The 17,938-nt window shown below is 38.1% G+C and overlaps 1 protein-coding gene across 1 annotated transcript; it reads left to right on the forward strand.

Moving 5' to 3' along the window:
* Positions 1-7,669: 7,669 nt before the first annotated feature.
* On the forward strand, positions 7,670-14,133 carry LOC136826556 (opsin, ultraviolet-sensitive-like). Its single transcript, XM_067083739.1, has 8 exons — positions 7,670-7,785; positions 8,252-8,365; positions 9,778-9,957; positions 10,903-11,118; positions 11,385-11,515; positions 12,429-12,595; positions 12,737-12,990; positions 13,149-14,133. Exons 1-8 carry the CDS (start codon positions 7,685-7,687, stop codon positions 13,249-13,251), a joined length of 1,266 nt encoding a protein of 421 aa, XP_066939840.1. The 5' UTR covers positions 7,670-7,684; the 3' UTR covers positions 13,252-14,133.
* The last annotated feature ends 3,805 nt before the right edge of the window (positions 14,134-17,938 follow it).

Here is a 17,938-nt window from a genome sequence, read left to right on the forward strand (position 1 = left end):
CAGCTGTCATCCGCCACTGATATAATGAGCACTCATACAAAAGATATGTACGGCAGATATGCAATTACGATACATCAGCAAGCTCGGTAACACTAGTCTTTTCTGCCTAGATATGCAATGTTGGATCCAGGCCAACATTAGATGGATGGCTAATAATATATGCCATAGGAAAGAGCGTGTGGCCAGCAACCTCATTCCAAAGTATTTATGCAAAGTGATATATATATATATATATATATATATATATATATATATATATATATATATATATATATATATATATATATATATATATATATATAAACTTATATCTACTGCAAAGAATGTGAGTGTTTTAATACAGTTCAGCTTAACGTTTAAACACTAATTATAAGATATGACAAAATTTCAGCAGCTTCCCAACCTTTCATTTATTCGAAAAAGTTTGTCAAGTAAGCTCCAACAGAAATTGTCACTGAAACAGAATCATTCCTGAGGTCTCAAATTTTCTGAGGATGTTTCTCCATGTAGAACAAATAAAAGGACCGAGATTTACGAGACTAATAAAAAAAAAGGAGGAAAAGAAAGGGAAAATAATTCTAAGCCTTGAAAGTCTGTTGTGAGACACCACAAGTGATGTGGGTGATCTGGATGCAGACGAGGGCATTTGTTTACTGTAAAAACACGCAGCAGCAGGTAAAATCTTGTGTAAGGGAGCTTTACGGAAGATCAGCTTATAAAAATATGGGATTCCCGACAGAGACGGGGGGGGGGGGGTAAGAGGAAGCTGCTGCATCGTTATACAAGGGTAGAGAGGAGGGCCAGCGAGGTCAATGTAATATTATTCTATATATATGGCCTTACAAAATACTACAGACCTGAGAAGGATGGATTCACTTGCCTTCCGGGTTACCCATCTCTTCGGTCCATTCATTACGGAATGTCACTGTCACCCTACCTTCTTAAAAAGCTAAAATTATAAACTGTCAAAGTACTTTGTGCTTTAGTTCTCAAAATACCTTGAAAAATTCGCGTTTATATCGTTAACAAAAATATCTTAAGTGTCTGCCTCTCGTCTAATCGCAAATTTGTTCCTTAGCGATCACATTTCTGCATATTCACGTGTCTTTATCTATTGACCCTCCATTTATGTTGTCGCAGGTCGCTCTGACTTACGAAGATATAGGACGCCATCTACTCTTGCAGAAACCTAAGGGCTCATCATTCGATAGTAATGAAATACTTCACACACAGTCCATACAAATGTGCTTATAAAAAGTTAGGGAGTGTGAGGCATAGTGATCACCTATCTAAAAATACAAACAAAAATGACAATTTTCTAAAATAACAGAGAGAGAGAGAGAGAGAGAGAGAGAGAGAGAGAGAGAGAGAGAGAGAGAGAGAGAGAGAAATAAGGTGATTAAATGTGCTGGCACAGCAAGCCTTTTCTCTGAAAAACAGTAACGGGCACAGCACTTCGAGATAGCATAAATGACTAAACTTGGGAGTTTCAACATGTGCTGCACTGTCACGAACAGCATTGCACGGTACAGGTAACGAAAGGCCTCCTGTGCTGGCAGCGCATCCACAGGAAGTATCTTTGCGGAAAGGGTAGCGCGCACCAAGGCTGGTCCTAGACGACCAAAATTTTGGCGCAATTCTTGGCATTGCGTTAAAAAAAGAGAAAGAAAAAACTGCCTTCCATAGTGTATGCTGAGCGCTTCTTACAGAATACTGATGCAAAAATTCACTCACGAGCAAAATCTTGCTTCCAGACAGCTGATCGCTTAGGACCAAGTCTCGAAAGTTTCTTTTAATTTAGTGCTCATGGAAGACAGCCGTGCTGCACATCTTTTCCCATAATTACCATCAAAAGGGAAAACAAATTAGCAAGCCAGCAATTTCACCTGGAAGTTAAATCACGATGTGCCACCGTCATTCAGACAACTACACAATTTTCCAACAACGATGGAACAACGGAACAATGCGTTTTGCCGAAGTCTTCTCCATATACAGTCTCATGAACTCCTACATTCCTCGATGAAGTCTCAAGTTTTGCAAGTGTCGTAGGAAAGAGAGCCTAAGCCAAAGGTAACGTCAACAATAGTCTACAATTCAGAGGCAATAAGTGAAATGTTATCTATGCATATTAAATCAGAGGGGAAACACGCTCCCAGATCGGCTAGTCAATAAAGATTAGTAATGCTCGAGTTCAGCCCCGTTTCCCCCCCGCTGATAGTACCACTTCCGATTCCATTCTGGTAGCCTTTGCATTCAACATACCTTAAGCAAAAAAAAAAAAGGCAAGCTGTGACTCATTACAGTCGACCGACCACCAGGTACATAATTTACCTGTTCGGTAAACAGAGCGAAAATGGGTTTTGATGGAATAGGCCAAGTTCGTTCCATTCTCCACCAAGACTCGAAACCTGATGCACTAAAGAAGACTGTTGTTTTATGCAAGAGAACAAGGGGAGCGATACCGTAACATCGTTGCCCCGTCAGACAGGAGGTGATTGGAAAATAATTGAGAATTATGTATAAACTGGAAAACATTAATAAAGATTAAGTTACGAGAATGAAATCAACTACAAAAAAGGTATAGTCAGCGGCAAAGTTCCACGAATATAGCCAATCAAATACCTTTAATAATTAAATGAAAAAGTGTTTCAAAAAACGTTTTCAAAACGTAATGCTTGAAGATGGCTTACACATGAAAAGATACAACATGAATTTAGCATATTTTTTTTAGAAAGATTAATATCCCATTCCATCCCAATTTCATAACTAGCCCGAGACCTACTCGACGTCCTGTTCCCGAACTACTTAGCTTCTTAAACCCCTTCCTGCAAGTAAATACAATGTCCAGGTAGTTTTGAGCCACTAGGTTGGCGCGGAGTTGAGTTACATCCAACAATATGGCTCTTTCATATCTAATTTAATTTAAACTTACTTTTTTTACACGCAGACGCAGACGCAGACGCATTCACACACACACACACACATACTGTATATATATATATATATATATATATATATATATATATATATATATATATATATATATATATATATATATATATATATATATATATATATATATATATATATATGTGTGTGTGTGTGTGTGTGTGTGAGTGCATCTGCATGTGTAAAAAGTTGTCAGTTTAAATTAAAGGAGATATTATACATATATAAACTGTAATATATATATATATATATATATATATATATATATATATATATATATATATATATATATATATATATATATATATATATATATATATATATATGTACACTGTTATGGTGATCTGCTCACTATAAATTACCAGTACTATACTTATCAAACTTTCTATAAATGATTATTTTCAGACCCTTAGACCAGCCACAGGGTATCCCCTCTTACACATATCTCGTGTAAAAACAAAACTAATACATATATACCAGATCCAGGTTATATGAATACCCAGATTTCTTTGAAAAACAACAACAAGGATTTACTCTTTCCTTAAGCAAACCTTCTTATAAGCAGATTTTCAAAAGAATCAATTATGACTTCAAAAGGGCTGTTAAACACTACACTCAAAGAGGAATAAGAAAAGACTAAACTTCATAACAACAACAGTTATTAAAATGAATTAAGATACCCGTAAATGATGGTTGGGGGGCTAGAACCACATTAAAAATAAAAGCATTCCTAACACCTACACCTACACGTACACTGACAGGAAGAGGGAAAGTCACAGAGGGAGAAAGAAAACCACAAGCTCACGATGGCGAAAAACAACACACACACATACGACAGTAGAAGGCAAGGATACGAAAAATAATCCTTAATCCTATTTACAATAATCAAATACCTAAACCTAACTCACGGTAATACTGTGACTTCAGCTAAAATGCTTATACAGAAACCCAACACCGAAGATTGTACGCGAAGATGATTCTGCCGATTACCATCAGCAGCTCGAAGAGTCTTTAGACTAACACCAGTGTCAAACGTCGATCAAAATAACTTCCATTATATGCGCTTACCGAAGGAAAGTCTCCCTTCGATTATCACAGATTACACTTGACGTTGATTCTGCCACCAACAATTCCCGTGTCCGTAGCAAGACGGCGTCAAGAGTCTCACAAAAACCACTATCAATGATTACGCTTACCGGAGGTAAGTCTTCCTACAGGCGCTGTAAAGCTCCACAACAGCGAAGAGGTCCGGAGAAAGCTGCAACAGAGGTGAACGCCATGATCAAAACTTGCACTGCAAGTGATGACTGTACTCAAAAGGGCAGACACAGTCAACGAATCGTTGAATGTTGTCCTGCCACAAGACACCCACAAGAAGCAGGCAGTGGCAAAGCTGAATCAAGCAGTGATACTTTAAGCACCTGCCGCAAAGCAGACAAAAAGGGCAGGCAACGGCAAGGCTCAAAAATGCAGCAGACCTCTCGCTCAAACAACAGGGGCGGAACTCCTCAAACCTCCGCTGAATCACCAAACGACTCAAAAACATGAAAATAAAAGAGAAAATTATCCCACATGGATGTGTTACCACTAACAAGAGAAATATATATATATATATATATATATATATATATATATATATATATATATATATATATATATATATATATATATATATATATGTATATATATGTATGTATGTATGTATATGTATATATATATATATATATATATATATATATATATATATATATATATACATATACATATACAGTATATATAGTGTAGTATATGTGTCTATATATCACATACACCTGTTTCCCTAAGGAAATGGGATTCGTGGGAAAAAAGCTAGCAGCAATCCTTGGACCTATCAAATGTGAACTAGAAACTGCACCACTGGGTCACGGAGCTCACTTTGGCTTGCAACATCTTATTTAAGGAGGGTGATGAGGTTGAGTGGTCTATTATATGTGCATATATTTATACATACATACATACATACATATATATACTCTATATATACATATACACACACACACACACACATATATATATATATATATATATATATATATATATATATATATATATATATATATATATATATATATATATATATATAAATACAGAATCTACTGGGCGCTTTTACTACAAGCGTATGTAATTGCAATAACCACAATGCCCTCTTAACTTCTCGAATCCTCCCCACATTTTGGATATGCTTGTCAACACAAAATCTTTGATTCAAATGCAAGAATATGAAGTAATTCTGAACGTCTGTAGCAGGATTCGATCCTGCATCCAGAGCATATAATATACATACATACATACATACATACATATATATATATATATATATATATATATATATATATAAAATGTATACATGTATATAATGTATATATATATATATAATGTCCATATACTGCTTATATTATATACATATACAGTATCTATATATACAACAGGTATGTTGATGGACAACTAAGATTCACCTTTCTTGTAAATATTTATCTCCCGACGTTTCGTAATTTTCGTAAATAATTACATCTTCACAGGCTCTAAAATAGAATAAAAAAACACATAATTAGCATAAAACTAAAACAAATTTTTTACACTTAAAATTATACATTTTTTTATATAAAAAATTAAGATATACAGTATATTAAAATTCAAAAAGTATTGGACCAACCTTCCACCAGAGTAAAAGAAACATACGTGGAAGGAAACTACAAAATAAAAAAAAGAAGGAAACACACCTCAAAACAAGAAAAGGGGAGTGGCTATTGGCTGCGTGTTTACTGGGCGAACCAGTTGTTTGATCAATAAGGACTCTAAAATGGGTATTTCCTGGGTGTTGGGTGTTTTCCCGATGATTTTAAAATCTTTATTTTCAATCAATGTTTTACATCCAGAAATTACCCATTTTAGAGTCCTTATTGATCAAACAACTGGTTCCCCAAGAAAACACGCAGTCAACAGCCACTCCCCTCTTCTTGTCTTGAGTTGTATTTTCTTCTTTTTTATTTTTAATTTCCTTCCACTTGAGTCTCTTTTACTCTGGTGGAAAGTTGGTCCAGTACTTTGTGAATGTTAATATATCTTGATTTTTAAATAAAAAAAGGTATAATTTTAAGTGTCGAACATTTATGTTTTAGTTTTCTGCTACTTATGTGTTGTTTTCATCCATTTTACAGCCCTTGAATATGTAAATATATACGAAAATTACGAAACGTCGGGAAATAAATATGTACCAGAAAGGTGAATCTTGACTGTCCATCAGCATACGTGTTATATATAACGGATATGCCACTCCACACGAATTATATATATATATATATATATATATATATATATATATATATATATATATATATATATATATATATATATATATATATATATATATATATATATATATAATATCAGTAAATCATACTTAATTTAGCACTTTTCAAAGTTTCATCAATAACAATAATAATTATAATGAACAGGTTATCCAGACTGTGCTACGTTTCATAATAGCATGAGAACTAATCACAAAAATAAAATCTGCGATAAATTTTTGTCATTATCAAAACATTTTACTTTATACTGAGAACTGAGCAAACTCTAAAAAAATTTCTGATACATATCTTTAAAAATCTACACAAAAACCCACAGTGGAGTTTACCAAAATTTTTAGATTTATCATAAATGAAATTACTGACTTTCATAATCATATTGATGAGAAACTGAAGAACAGGAGATGGGTACGGCTTGGGCATGTCCTTCCTACCACGCTGCGGGAGAAGTCAGATGGGCTCCTAAGGGAGATCAGTTGAAGTTAAATCAAGTGAAAAACCAGAGTAGCGGAATTTATCATTATTCCTGTTACAGTGGCCACTGTTGTAACAAGGAAAAGATTGCTTAGCTCTGACCTACGTATTTTAGTGGATATTAAGACACAGTAAGAGATTCTGATCAAACTAATAAAAATGATGCAGTAAGCAGTAAGTTTAAGGTATATTAAAAGGGGGTGGGGAGAGAATCAGTCAGGTGGGATGCTGCGCGTAATTCGTTAGGTTTCGATAGTTTTTCCTAGGATGTAGCCGCCAAATTATTGATAGATCCGCCTTATTTTTTCTGTTAATAATTCGCAGTACGGCTGACTACCACTGCCATACCAGCAGCCAGGCAACATCCCAACGAGCCGTATCAAACCTGCGTGCTTATACATAATCCTTGCTCTAATAATCCTGGATATCAGGGCTACTGCACTGGACGAAACTGCCGAGAATATTAGTTTTTTCTTTCAGTTACCAAAGCTCCCACGGGAAGACTTAAGTTTTTTGGGGCCTTTGTAGGTCAAAATCAAGCCAAAGAGAAGACTTTTTTACTGTGACTTCTGACGTGATATTACGAAAAAACAGAAGCGATAGAAGTGCTCGCTCCATCGTACTTACGTGATCTTATGATCTAATTAGACGAGTGTGAGTGCTTAGTGTTAAATTGGCTTAGTTTTTTGCGAATATTTTCATATGACAGGTGACATCTGAAAAAAAAAATCGAGGGACGGAAATTTGTTTAGCTTGAATGTAACAACACTGTCATACTGTTGAAAACTTTCCTCGATTTTAATAGCATCGTTTCATTCCCAGTTACTGAAACTTGTACAGAAATCTTACTTTTATTAATAATCAGCGGTCAAGTTTCCGGTCATGATTATGATGCCCTTGATTGGATTAACGACGGAATGCAATTACAGCGCTCCGAGGATTTGTGGGATGTACAGTATATATACATCGCGGTTCTAGCTGCTTGTGTGTTATCTCGACGGAATCTACGACTGGCGAGGTAAGACTTTCACAAAGAACTCTTCACTTACCAGAACTTTACGTTTCACACACACACACATAATATATATATATATATATATATATATATATATATATATATATATATATATATATATATATATATATATATATATATATATAATATATATATACATATGTATATTTATACATACATGTATAATATGTGAAATCTATTTTGGGGGTTCTGGCCCTTCGAAGAAAATAATCTTCAAGGACTTAGAAGTAATGCAGCACCTTCGTGCCATAAAACTCGATTTCTTTCTAGTTTTAATTCCAAATTAGCACGGTCCACGTTAGCAATGCCTGTTCCATACTTTGGTTTTTATCGTAAATATATATCCCTTCAATACCATTTATACAATTCATACACGTTTTCTTACCACGATAAACTACCCAATGATAGCTAAGCTGGCAATGGATAATAACTGATGTTTTAATAACAGATTCCTGCCACAAGTACGTTCTGCAATCCATCTGAAGAACTCACAGGAGACAGTCATGTCATTCATTGGTCCAGCAGCCTCGAATGTTTCTGGGCCACAATTTGACTACTATGGGTAAGTTAGTAATTAGTAAGCCTTTAGACATGCTGATAATTGGGATATTTATTCTATCAATGAAAATGGTGCAATGTGAAAACTCATATTCTAATTCGGTACTGTTATTTCTCTTTGTTAATACATAGCCCTGTTCAATAACTATGCAATTAGTTTACTCTAGTTCTACCGATGATCATGAACATTTAAAGAGAAGTGAAGAAATTTTTCTCTGACGCTGATCCCAATACAAGCCCGTTGCATGATTTTTGTAACCCTCTTGCTATTAAACTGCCTTCAGCATGGTCCTGTGCAGTTAAAAACATTTGGCTGCACTAAACATGTCGCTTTTCATTCAAGCCCTCCTTGATATGGTTTGATTTGTTCATATCTCTTTGTGTCCATGAAAATTATAATATATATATATATATATATATATATATATATATTATAATCATACTGACGCTTGAATTATACGTCTAACTTTACTACAGGGAAATGAGAACATTGGATGTAAATCGTGACTGGTTTCGACTCTAAGTACTGACCAGACCCAGTGTCACTTATCTCAACGATCGAAAGACCAGTAGGGGGCAGAATAAGGCGAAATGTGTGCACAGAAAAGTCTTTAGTCAAGGAACTGGGAAAGCAGGAAGGTATATAGGTTAATTTTTTATAAAATTGAGAGTATTTCATTCCTTTTCTTTTGTTAAGAATATTCTGGTGTTGTATTATTCTTACTGTGCTGGTATTTTTGATGTTATAAAATGGGCTGTTCATGTGATTGTCCATAAGAACAACTTAATGAACCAACGTTATTTTGGTGAAACAAAGACACATATCTAACTATCTATCTACACACACACACACACATATATATATATATATATATATATATATATATATATATATATATATATATATATATATATATATATATATATATATATATATATAGACAGATAGATAGATAGATTGATAGATATGTGTGTGTGTTCACTAAAATAACTTTGGTTCATTGTTGTCCTTATCGACAATTACATGGACAGCCCATTTTACAACATCATACATACTGGCACATTAAGAATAATACAAGACCAGAATTTTTTAAAAGAATTCCAAGAATTAAATATTCTGAACTTCATAAAATTAACATGTATTCTTTTCTGCTTCCCCTATTACTTGACCAGACGTTTCTGTGTCTGCATTTTGCCGTATTTTGCCCCTCCACCGGTCTCTGGATCTCTGAAATCAAGTAATGCTGGGCCTGGTCAGTACTTAAATGTTTGTCCATGCATGATGCATGACTACCGATAGCACTTACCTTCTATGACTACTATGGAAACTTGTACGACACTAGGATTCTCATGAAAGTAGCAATAAGTAACAAAGAGCCCAGAAAACTTTAATAATCTGCCATTTTCCACCTTTAGATACGAAGTTCGGAAAAATGGATGGAACACTCCCCCAGAGTACCTCTCGTACGTTGATGATCACTGGCTGAAGTATGACGCCCCTAACCCTATGCTGCACCACTTGCTGGGCGTCCTTTACATCGGTTTTACTGTAATGTCCCTCTGCGGCAATGGAGTGGTCATCTGGGTATTTCTTGGGTAAGTCTTACTGTTGACGTTTAAAGACGATTCTTCATTTGGTTTTTGTATTGCCAGAAATGTGTTCTCCGGAGAGTAGTATTAAAATAACATGTTCACCTTCTCAGGTCACCTAAGCAAATGCTAATCAGTTGTGCAGTCTTGTAGCCCCTACGACTGGCTAACGAGTTCTGGCTACTCAGAACCTGAACATACAAGGATCCCGACCAAAATGCAAGGCATCACAACTTTAACTAAACGACCCAGAAACAAGTTATAAAACTACAAAAAACAAGTCACAAAGAATCAAAGCTAAAAGTTATTTAGTGTAAAAGAAAAAATTAAAATCAGAATGTTCCACCGTGATCTCGTAAATCAAGCAAACCGAAAACAACAGGAAGTTAGGATTTTGGACTTCGTAAATGCAGAGTGGAAAGCTGCTAGTTGTGAACACTGTTACTACTTATACTGCCGCTCATACTAAATACCTGCTAAAGCAATTCAAATCCAATACATGCAAGCCTCCTTTAGGATAATGACTAATAAAACCCGTCACAGATTTTTCCACTTACGATCAGTAGTATTAAGGCAATATTTTCTGTCTACAGGAACTAGTGACCACATGGTGTGGTTAATAAGCTGAATAAAAAGCCTTACAGCTTTAAAAATACACCATGACCACAGTTACGGCATATCAGAAAATCGCAATATTATCAGTGGTAGTAGTAGCAGTGGTAGTAATAGTAGCAGTATTAAGAAAACTTAGCTGGAAAAGCAGAATGCTACAATAAACAAGGGCTCCAAAAGAGAGCACTCCACTCTGTGCATATCACGAGCACCATGAGAGTTTTGATCTTAAACATTCCTTAGCAACAAAACACAGAGAAGTTCAGTTTATTTCTAATCGTATTTCAATACATTAACTCCTTGGAAGGAATTTCAATTGTACATCAATCTTTCCCGCAGAACAAAGGGTCTGAAGACCCCTTCCAACATGCTTGTTGTTCACCTGGCAATTGCAGACTTCATCATGATGTTGAAGACGCCAACATTCGTTGTCAACTCTTTCAACGAGGGGCCTGTGATGGGCAGACTTGGCTGCTCAATCTACGGATTCATGGGTGCGCTATCTGGACCCATGAACGCTTGCACCAATGCCGCCATTGCCTTCGACAGATACAAGTATGGTGATACTTTATATTTTTCATAACTCCCCGTTCCCAGAATTTGAGTGTACTTTCAGAATGATTCATTCGAGTTGGTTGGACTTTCCTATCTCTGTCGAATTCAAGTTCTGTGCTTAGAATCCAAATTAGTCCATCTCCACCTTGACAAATCAGTACTGCAGTATACAACACGTTGCTATAAATACGTATGTACGATAGTTTGTCATTAAATACACTCGTGTTACTATGCAAAATTGTATCTGATGATTTCTTTTCATCCAGAACTATCACAGATCCAATTGATGGTCGACTCACCAAAGGCCAAGTCACTGGTATAATTCTTTTCATCTGGCTTTGGATCTCCCCCTGGGTCTGGATGCCATTCCTGGAAATCTGGAATCGCTTTGTTCCAGGTGAGGAATCATAAATATTTTCAATGCTAAACACTGCCCACGCCTCTCAATCTTGATCAATGTTCCCATCTGGTTTTCTTTTGACTCCCTTCACCATCTACTTAATACTCAAAATGCTCTATAACCATATCTCTATCTTTGAACAACAAGCAATTCATATCTGGTTCGGCCTTTGGTACTATTCCAGACACTATTTTCATTACAGCATTAAAATACTACACCAATTTAACCTTTACCATGGCAATGAATAAAAATCATCTTTCCCCTATTCTGTCAATCATAATGCTACTGGATTAAAACATTTTGTCACCCAAACTAAATCTCGTTTTACACCTCAATGCCACTCAAACATTAATTATATTAAACGTACAACCGACATTAAATACGAATTCAGCCATTGTGTGATTCTGGTCGTTATCATTCATCTAAATAACACCACGTCTTTCCAAGGTACTGAATTCCACACACAGCCGTATCCAAGCACAGGCCTCACTGTACTACCTAATCCTATCCTGCAGTACTCTCACTTCAGCTGAAACATGGAACCTTAAACCCGCTTAGCCATAGTGTAACTTGACATTCATTTGCTTCTAACTTTCACCAGGTTATGCCAGCCACGTTCTAAACTCTACTAGGGATCTTTTCAGGTTTTAGCTATGTAATCATCATACTGGCCTTCATTATCCTGGATATAAATTTTCTTGTCAATGGAACTTAAAATTACCCAACACTCAGGTATATGTAACTGTTTTATTAATGAAATTCTCTTAAAATACCTTCAAAATTTCCAATATGCACTTGTGATATACATATATACAATTATTCATACCAAACGCTCATCAAAACAAACAATGTAACTGGGAGACCTTTTAAACATTAACTTAATTCAAGATCTTCGCCCTTCTTTGATCAGAGGGATACCTCACGAGCTGCACATTTGACTACATGAGTGAGGGGACCAAGTTCTTCGTGGTAGGCATCTGGTTCTGCATGTGGCTCTGCCCTCTCCTCATCATCTTAGTTAGCTATTACCAAGTTTTTGCCCACGTGTCTAAGCATGAGAAGGCGCTAAAGAGGCAGGTAAGTTAACAGACCATTCATGAAACCAAAAGTTTTTAAGAGAAAAATAAAACATGGATGTCTATTTTCGGTCATTTCTAGGTGATAATTTTCTAACTGCAATAATTCTCTGATACTGAGAGCGATTCATTCTTTTCACAGGCAGAAAAAATGAACGTTGAATCTCTACGTTCCGGAGATAAAGTGAACATGAGACAAGAGATTCGTGTCGCTAAAGTGGGAATAACATGTACTGCACTGTACCTGATGTCCTGGACACCCTATGTCACTCTGGCTTTCATCTGCACTTTCGGAAGGAAAGAACTGGTCACACCTTTCATGTCCATGATCCCTGCTTGCACGAGCAAAACTGCGGCTTGCATTGACCCATTCATCTATGCTATTAATCATCCAAAGTGAGTTTTTAAATGCATTTCTTTTTCCAGTGTCACGTAAAATAAGAATTCTAAATATAATTGGTTAAAACAAATAAAAATTAAATTGCTAGCATCGGGGTAGCAAATATGACACCTTAGTAACTCAGACAAATGAAGAATTTCACTCGTTTTTTCAGGTACCGAATCGCCCTTAAAAAGAAGCTGCCTTGGTTCTGTGTCCATGAGAGTGAACCATCAGCAGCTTCGGAGACGGAATCGAAGTCTCAGCAAAATGCTTAGTGGGTCCAATCTCTGCAAATCCTTCACTTTCACACAGAATAAAATCTGTGGCTTGTTCCAATCGGCCTGAGATAGCGAGACTTGCCAGATAATTAGAATCCCCAGGTTTTCCTCACCCTAAGATTCCAAATATCTTGCCTTCACTTCCAAAGACTCTGTACACTAGCTATGTGAACCATACTGGAATGATGCTGTCCATTTTGATTTACTTTACTTAAACTTACTCCCTTTTACAATGTGTTACCTTTCATTAATTTCTTGAAAGCCATTCTTAAGCGCACCTAATTAGGTTTATCGTCATTGCTGGGAATGTCTATCTTTTAACAAAGATGGGAGATTCAAGTAATGTTTTGAGGTAAAATAATTACTGTAGCTATAGATATGTAGCTCTCTGTTCTACAGCTTATACATTAGGGATATACTGCACTTTTCTTTGAGAGAGCACACTGTGGGGTAGGAAAACTGTCGTTCAAAAAGCTGTAAGTGATGTTCAGACGAAAAACGGCAGTTCTGCTATATGTGGGATTACTCTGAACTCGCTTAAATTATACTTTCATACTTCAGGGGGTTACAGTCAATGCTCTCCTTAAAAAAAAGTCCAATCTAAGGCTCCCTCGTTGTACTGTACCAATATATCTTTCTGGGTCTGATTCATTACACGTGATAAAATAATCTACATATGGTAGTTTCAGTTCCAGAGCAAGTGACTGAATTGTAGATCAGTTACATATAAAACCTCTGACCTTTTCTCACAGCCCTCCTGTTCCGCCCATTAACCTCTGGAATAACCCTTTCCACCTGTGCCGCCTTTGTTGATGAAAATGGAAATGACTAAAGTAACAAATAAATAAACAAAAAAAAGAGGAAATCCGATTTTTTTTTATCAAAATAGGTTCTAAATTTGCAATGAAAACAAGCATCCCATATGTTTCAGGAAAAAAAACGAAACCAATAATAATTTGAAAAGACAGATGGCGGCAGATATCTAATCATACAGCCAGTGACTACTGCGTAAAAAGAGGAAATCATTCCCCAACTGGGGCAAATCGACAAACATTTGTAATGCCTTACTTGAAAGATGAGGAAGTGCTAACCACTGCATTAAAGATGAAACTGACACCAAATGCCGAATTGGACAAACACCGCCATCGCTGAAAGGTGAAAATTATTATTGCAATACGCAAAAAAACAGGAGGGCAATGTCGTAAAATTTTGCAGTCAAGACAACTCTTTATTGCAATGTAATTTTCTTACAATATATCTAGAAGTACGTATTCTGTCCTAAACTGTACTACTGCTGACTCTATCATCAACGACTTTTGAGGCCGACAGCATTTAACCAGAAACTGCAAAATATTGCCAGTCATTATCCTTCGCCACCGTGTGTATACCACTTTTGAAAAGAAGTCTGTGTACACCACTACTTTTGAAAAGACGTCTGTGTACACCACTACTTTTGAAAAGAAGTCTGTGTACACCACTACTTTTGAAAAGAAGTCTGTGTACACCACTACTTTTAAAAAGACGTCTATTTGTACCACCCATTTTGAAAAGAAGTATTTGTACCGCTACTTTAGAAAAGGTATCTATTTGTAATGTGAGGACAAAAAGGTCGAACTAGGTATTAACTGATTTATTCGTTGTTTTAGATTTAGCTGGCCTTGTGCCAGCACGGGCTCTTGCTTCTAGAGCAGCCCGTAAAGATTTATTCAATCACCTGGGCTCAGGTATACATGGTAGAGTGCGGACGGAAACGTAGTGCCCGACCTCCGATTGCCGTGACCTGCACTCTGAGCAATTTGTGTTTGTTGACAGTCAAACAAATGGCAATTTTAAGAGACATAACATACATACAATGATAAAATATATATCGGCGGAAAGGCCAGGAAATTCTGCATATGAATATTTACATGAGATTCTTGACATGTTAATAAGGCACTCGTTGATGCTTCCATCATTGGGGTTGCTTCCGGCCACCTTGTGGAACGGTCTATGACCGTCAGGAGGTATCTGGCGGCCCCTGATTGCGGCAGAGGCCCTACGACGTCTACATGGATGTGCCCGAAACGCCGGCGTGGTTGAGGGAAATCTCCGATGCCTGATTCTGTGTGCCGGGTGATTTTACTTGTCTGGCACGGTATGCAGTTCTTCGCCCACTCTCAAACATCCTTCCTGATCCCGTGCCACACAAACTTTTCTGTCATCAGGCACGCTGTTGTTCGTCCTGATGGATGGGACAGCCCGTGGATGATGTCGAATGTCTGCTTTCTCCTCGACGCGGGTATCAGGGGGCACGGGCAGCTAGTGCTGGTGTTGCAGAGATGTGTTGAACTGATTGGCACGTCTTCCCACCTCAGTGTGGTGAGTGCCATGCAGCTTGTTCCTTTGCCAGGTCTTCGTAGTCTATGCCCAGGTGGACTGAATTTATCTCGACTCTTGATAGGGCGTCGGCCACTGGGTTATTCTTGCTGGGGACGCAGCTACTGGTGCAGCCAAACTCGGAGATAGCAGCCAGGTGTCGCTGCTGTCTTGCCGACCATGCGTCTCCTGCCCTCGTGAATGCATGCACCAACGGCTTGTGGTCTGTCAGGATGGTGAAAGGGCTGCCGTCCAAGAGGTACTTGAAGTGCCGCACAGCTTGGTAGATTGCCAGCAGCTCCCTGTCGAATGCATTGTAGCGGGTCTCCAGCGGCTTTAACTTGCGGCTGAAGAAGGCAAGAGGGCGGGGGGAACCACCTACTACCTGCTCCAGCACAGCCCCGCAAACGATGTTGCTGGCGTCGGTGGTAAGTCTCAGGGGGGCGGTGGGCTTGTGATGTGTTAAGGTGGTGGCTCCTTAAGGTTTGCAGCCACTGCTGTTATTTGTGGCCGCCTTTCTCGTTTTTGTGAAAGAACAGGGGGCTCTGCAATTTCTGGCAGCACTTCCAAACCTCCAATGGAAGTAACACCAGGCTGGGTTTGTCCAGGTCCTCTGCTGCTGCAGCGGCGCCTTCTTCATGTATACCACGTTCGTGTCCTCTGCCTCGGCTTCTTCTGTTACCAGGTTACAGGCTGCAGGTGTTGCAGCGTGTTTGGAGGCCTTGGTGGCCTCGTGGAGTTTGTGTGCGACGTTCACCAATTCCTCCATTGAAAGGGCATCCGCATCCGTGATTTGCCCCCTCACCTCCTGCGGAAGGCGCCGCAGGAATATTTCTCGCGACAAGCTGATCTCCTTCCTCCAACCATCCACGTCGACGCCTGGCAGCATCAGGAGACCTCGTAGTTCGTCCCAGGCGTCCCTGGGTGATGCATCCCCCACGGGCTGGGTCATCAGGTGGAGGGCGTGTTGGGCTCACTCTGGGATGGGCATGGAGCATGTGCCGATGAGCTTATCTCGCAGGTCTCTGTACTGTACTTGACTTTGCCCAGCTGTGAGTCTAACCATGGAGTAATTTTGTTGAAGACCTCCTCCAGTAGCGTTGTCATGGTTACATCCGCCTTGGTCCCCTCGTCTGTAATTTTCGCCACTCGGAAATGGACATCTGCCTGCAGAAACCAGGATGCAGTGTTTTGTCGTGAGAATGGAGGGAGTTTTATCACCTGGCTTATTACTGCCTTCGAAGGCAAGAGGGGGATGCAGAGGATCTGTGCATCCTCGGAATGGCTTCCTACCTCAGTGTCTGACATTTTTTCCTCACACCAAAACGCGAAATATGCACAGTATTTAGTCCATTAATGGTGTTTGGGGCTCGTCAGAAGTTAAAACTATATGCAGTGTGGTTCCGTTAATAACTTCTGAGTAGGCGGGGCCAAACTGTTCGAGCATGCCAGAACGTACCTGGAGGGGTACGCTGTAATTATTCCGTTAGTGGCGTGGGTGTTTTCCAAGGAAGGAGCTTTCAGAGGCCTAGACTTTTGTTGCCGTGTGGCTCTGTTAAAGGCTCTCTGAAGATAAAGCTGCCGTAGTGAGTCCGTTAATGGCGAAGCCAAAACTGCTGTGTTTACCGTCACTCCTCAGGTCACCAGTTGTGAGGACAAAAAGGTCGAACTGGGTATTAACTGATTTATTCACCTGGGCTCAGGTATACATGGTAGAGTGCAGATGGAAACGTAGTGCCCAACCTCTGATTGCCGTGACCCACACTCAGAGCAATCTGTGTTTGCTGACAGTCAAACAAATGGCAATTTTAAGAGACATAACATACATACAATGATAAAATATATATCGGCGGAAAGGCCGGGAAATTCTACATATGAATATTTACATGAGATTCTTGACATCTTAATAAGTGTGATGCATGAACGTGATTGATGCGAAACGAAGAGACGCCTCACGTCTTTACAGTAACACTAATTTTAAAAAGACGTCTATTTAAATTACTACTTTTAAAGCGATGTCTATTAATAACATTAATTTTTAAAAAACGTCTTTTTGAACTACAACTTTTGGAAATACACCTACTTGTACCAGTGCTTTCGAGAAGACGTCTATTTGTACCAGTACTTTTGAAAAGACTTCTATTTGTGCCAGCACTTTTAAAAAGAGATCTATTTGAACTTCTAATTTTGGAAAGACGTCTATTTGTATCAGTGCTTTTGAAAAGACATCTAATTGTACCAGTACCTTTGGAAAGACGTCTATTTGTACCAGTACTTTTGGAAAGATGTCTATTTGTACCAATACTTTTGAAAACAACTCAATTAATAC

This window comes from Macrobrachium rosenbergii, chromosome 41 (assembly GCF_040412425.1).
Source record: "Macrobrachium rosenbergii isolate ZJJX-2024 chromosome 41, ASM4041242v1, whole genome shotgun sequence".
Lineage (NCBI taxonomy): Eukaryota > Metazoa > Arthropoda > Malacostraca > Decapoda > Palaemonidae > Macrobrachium > Macrobrachium rosenbergii.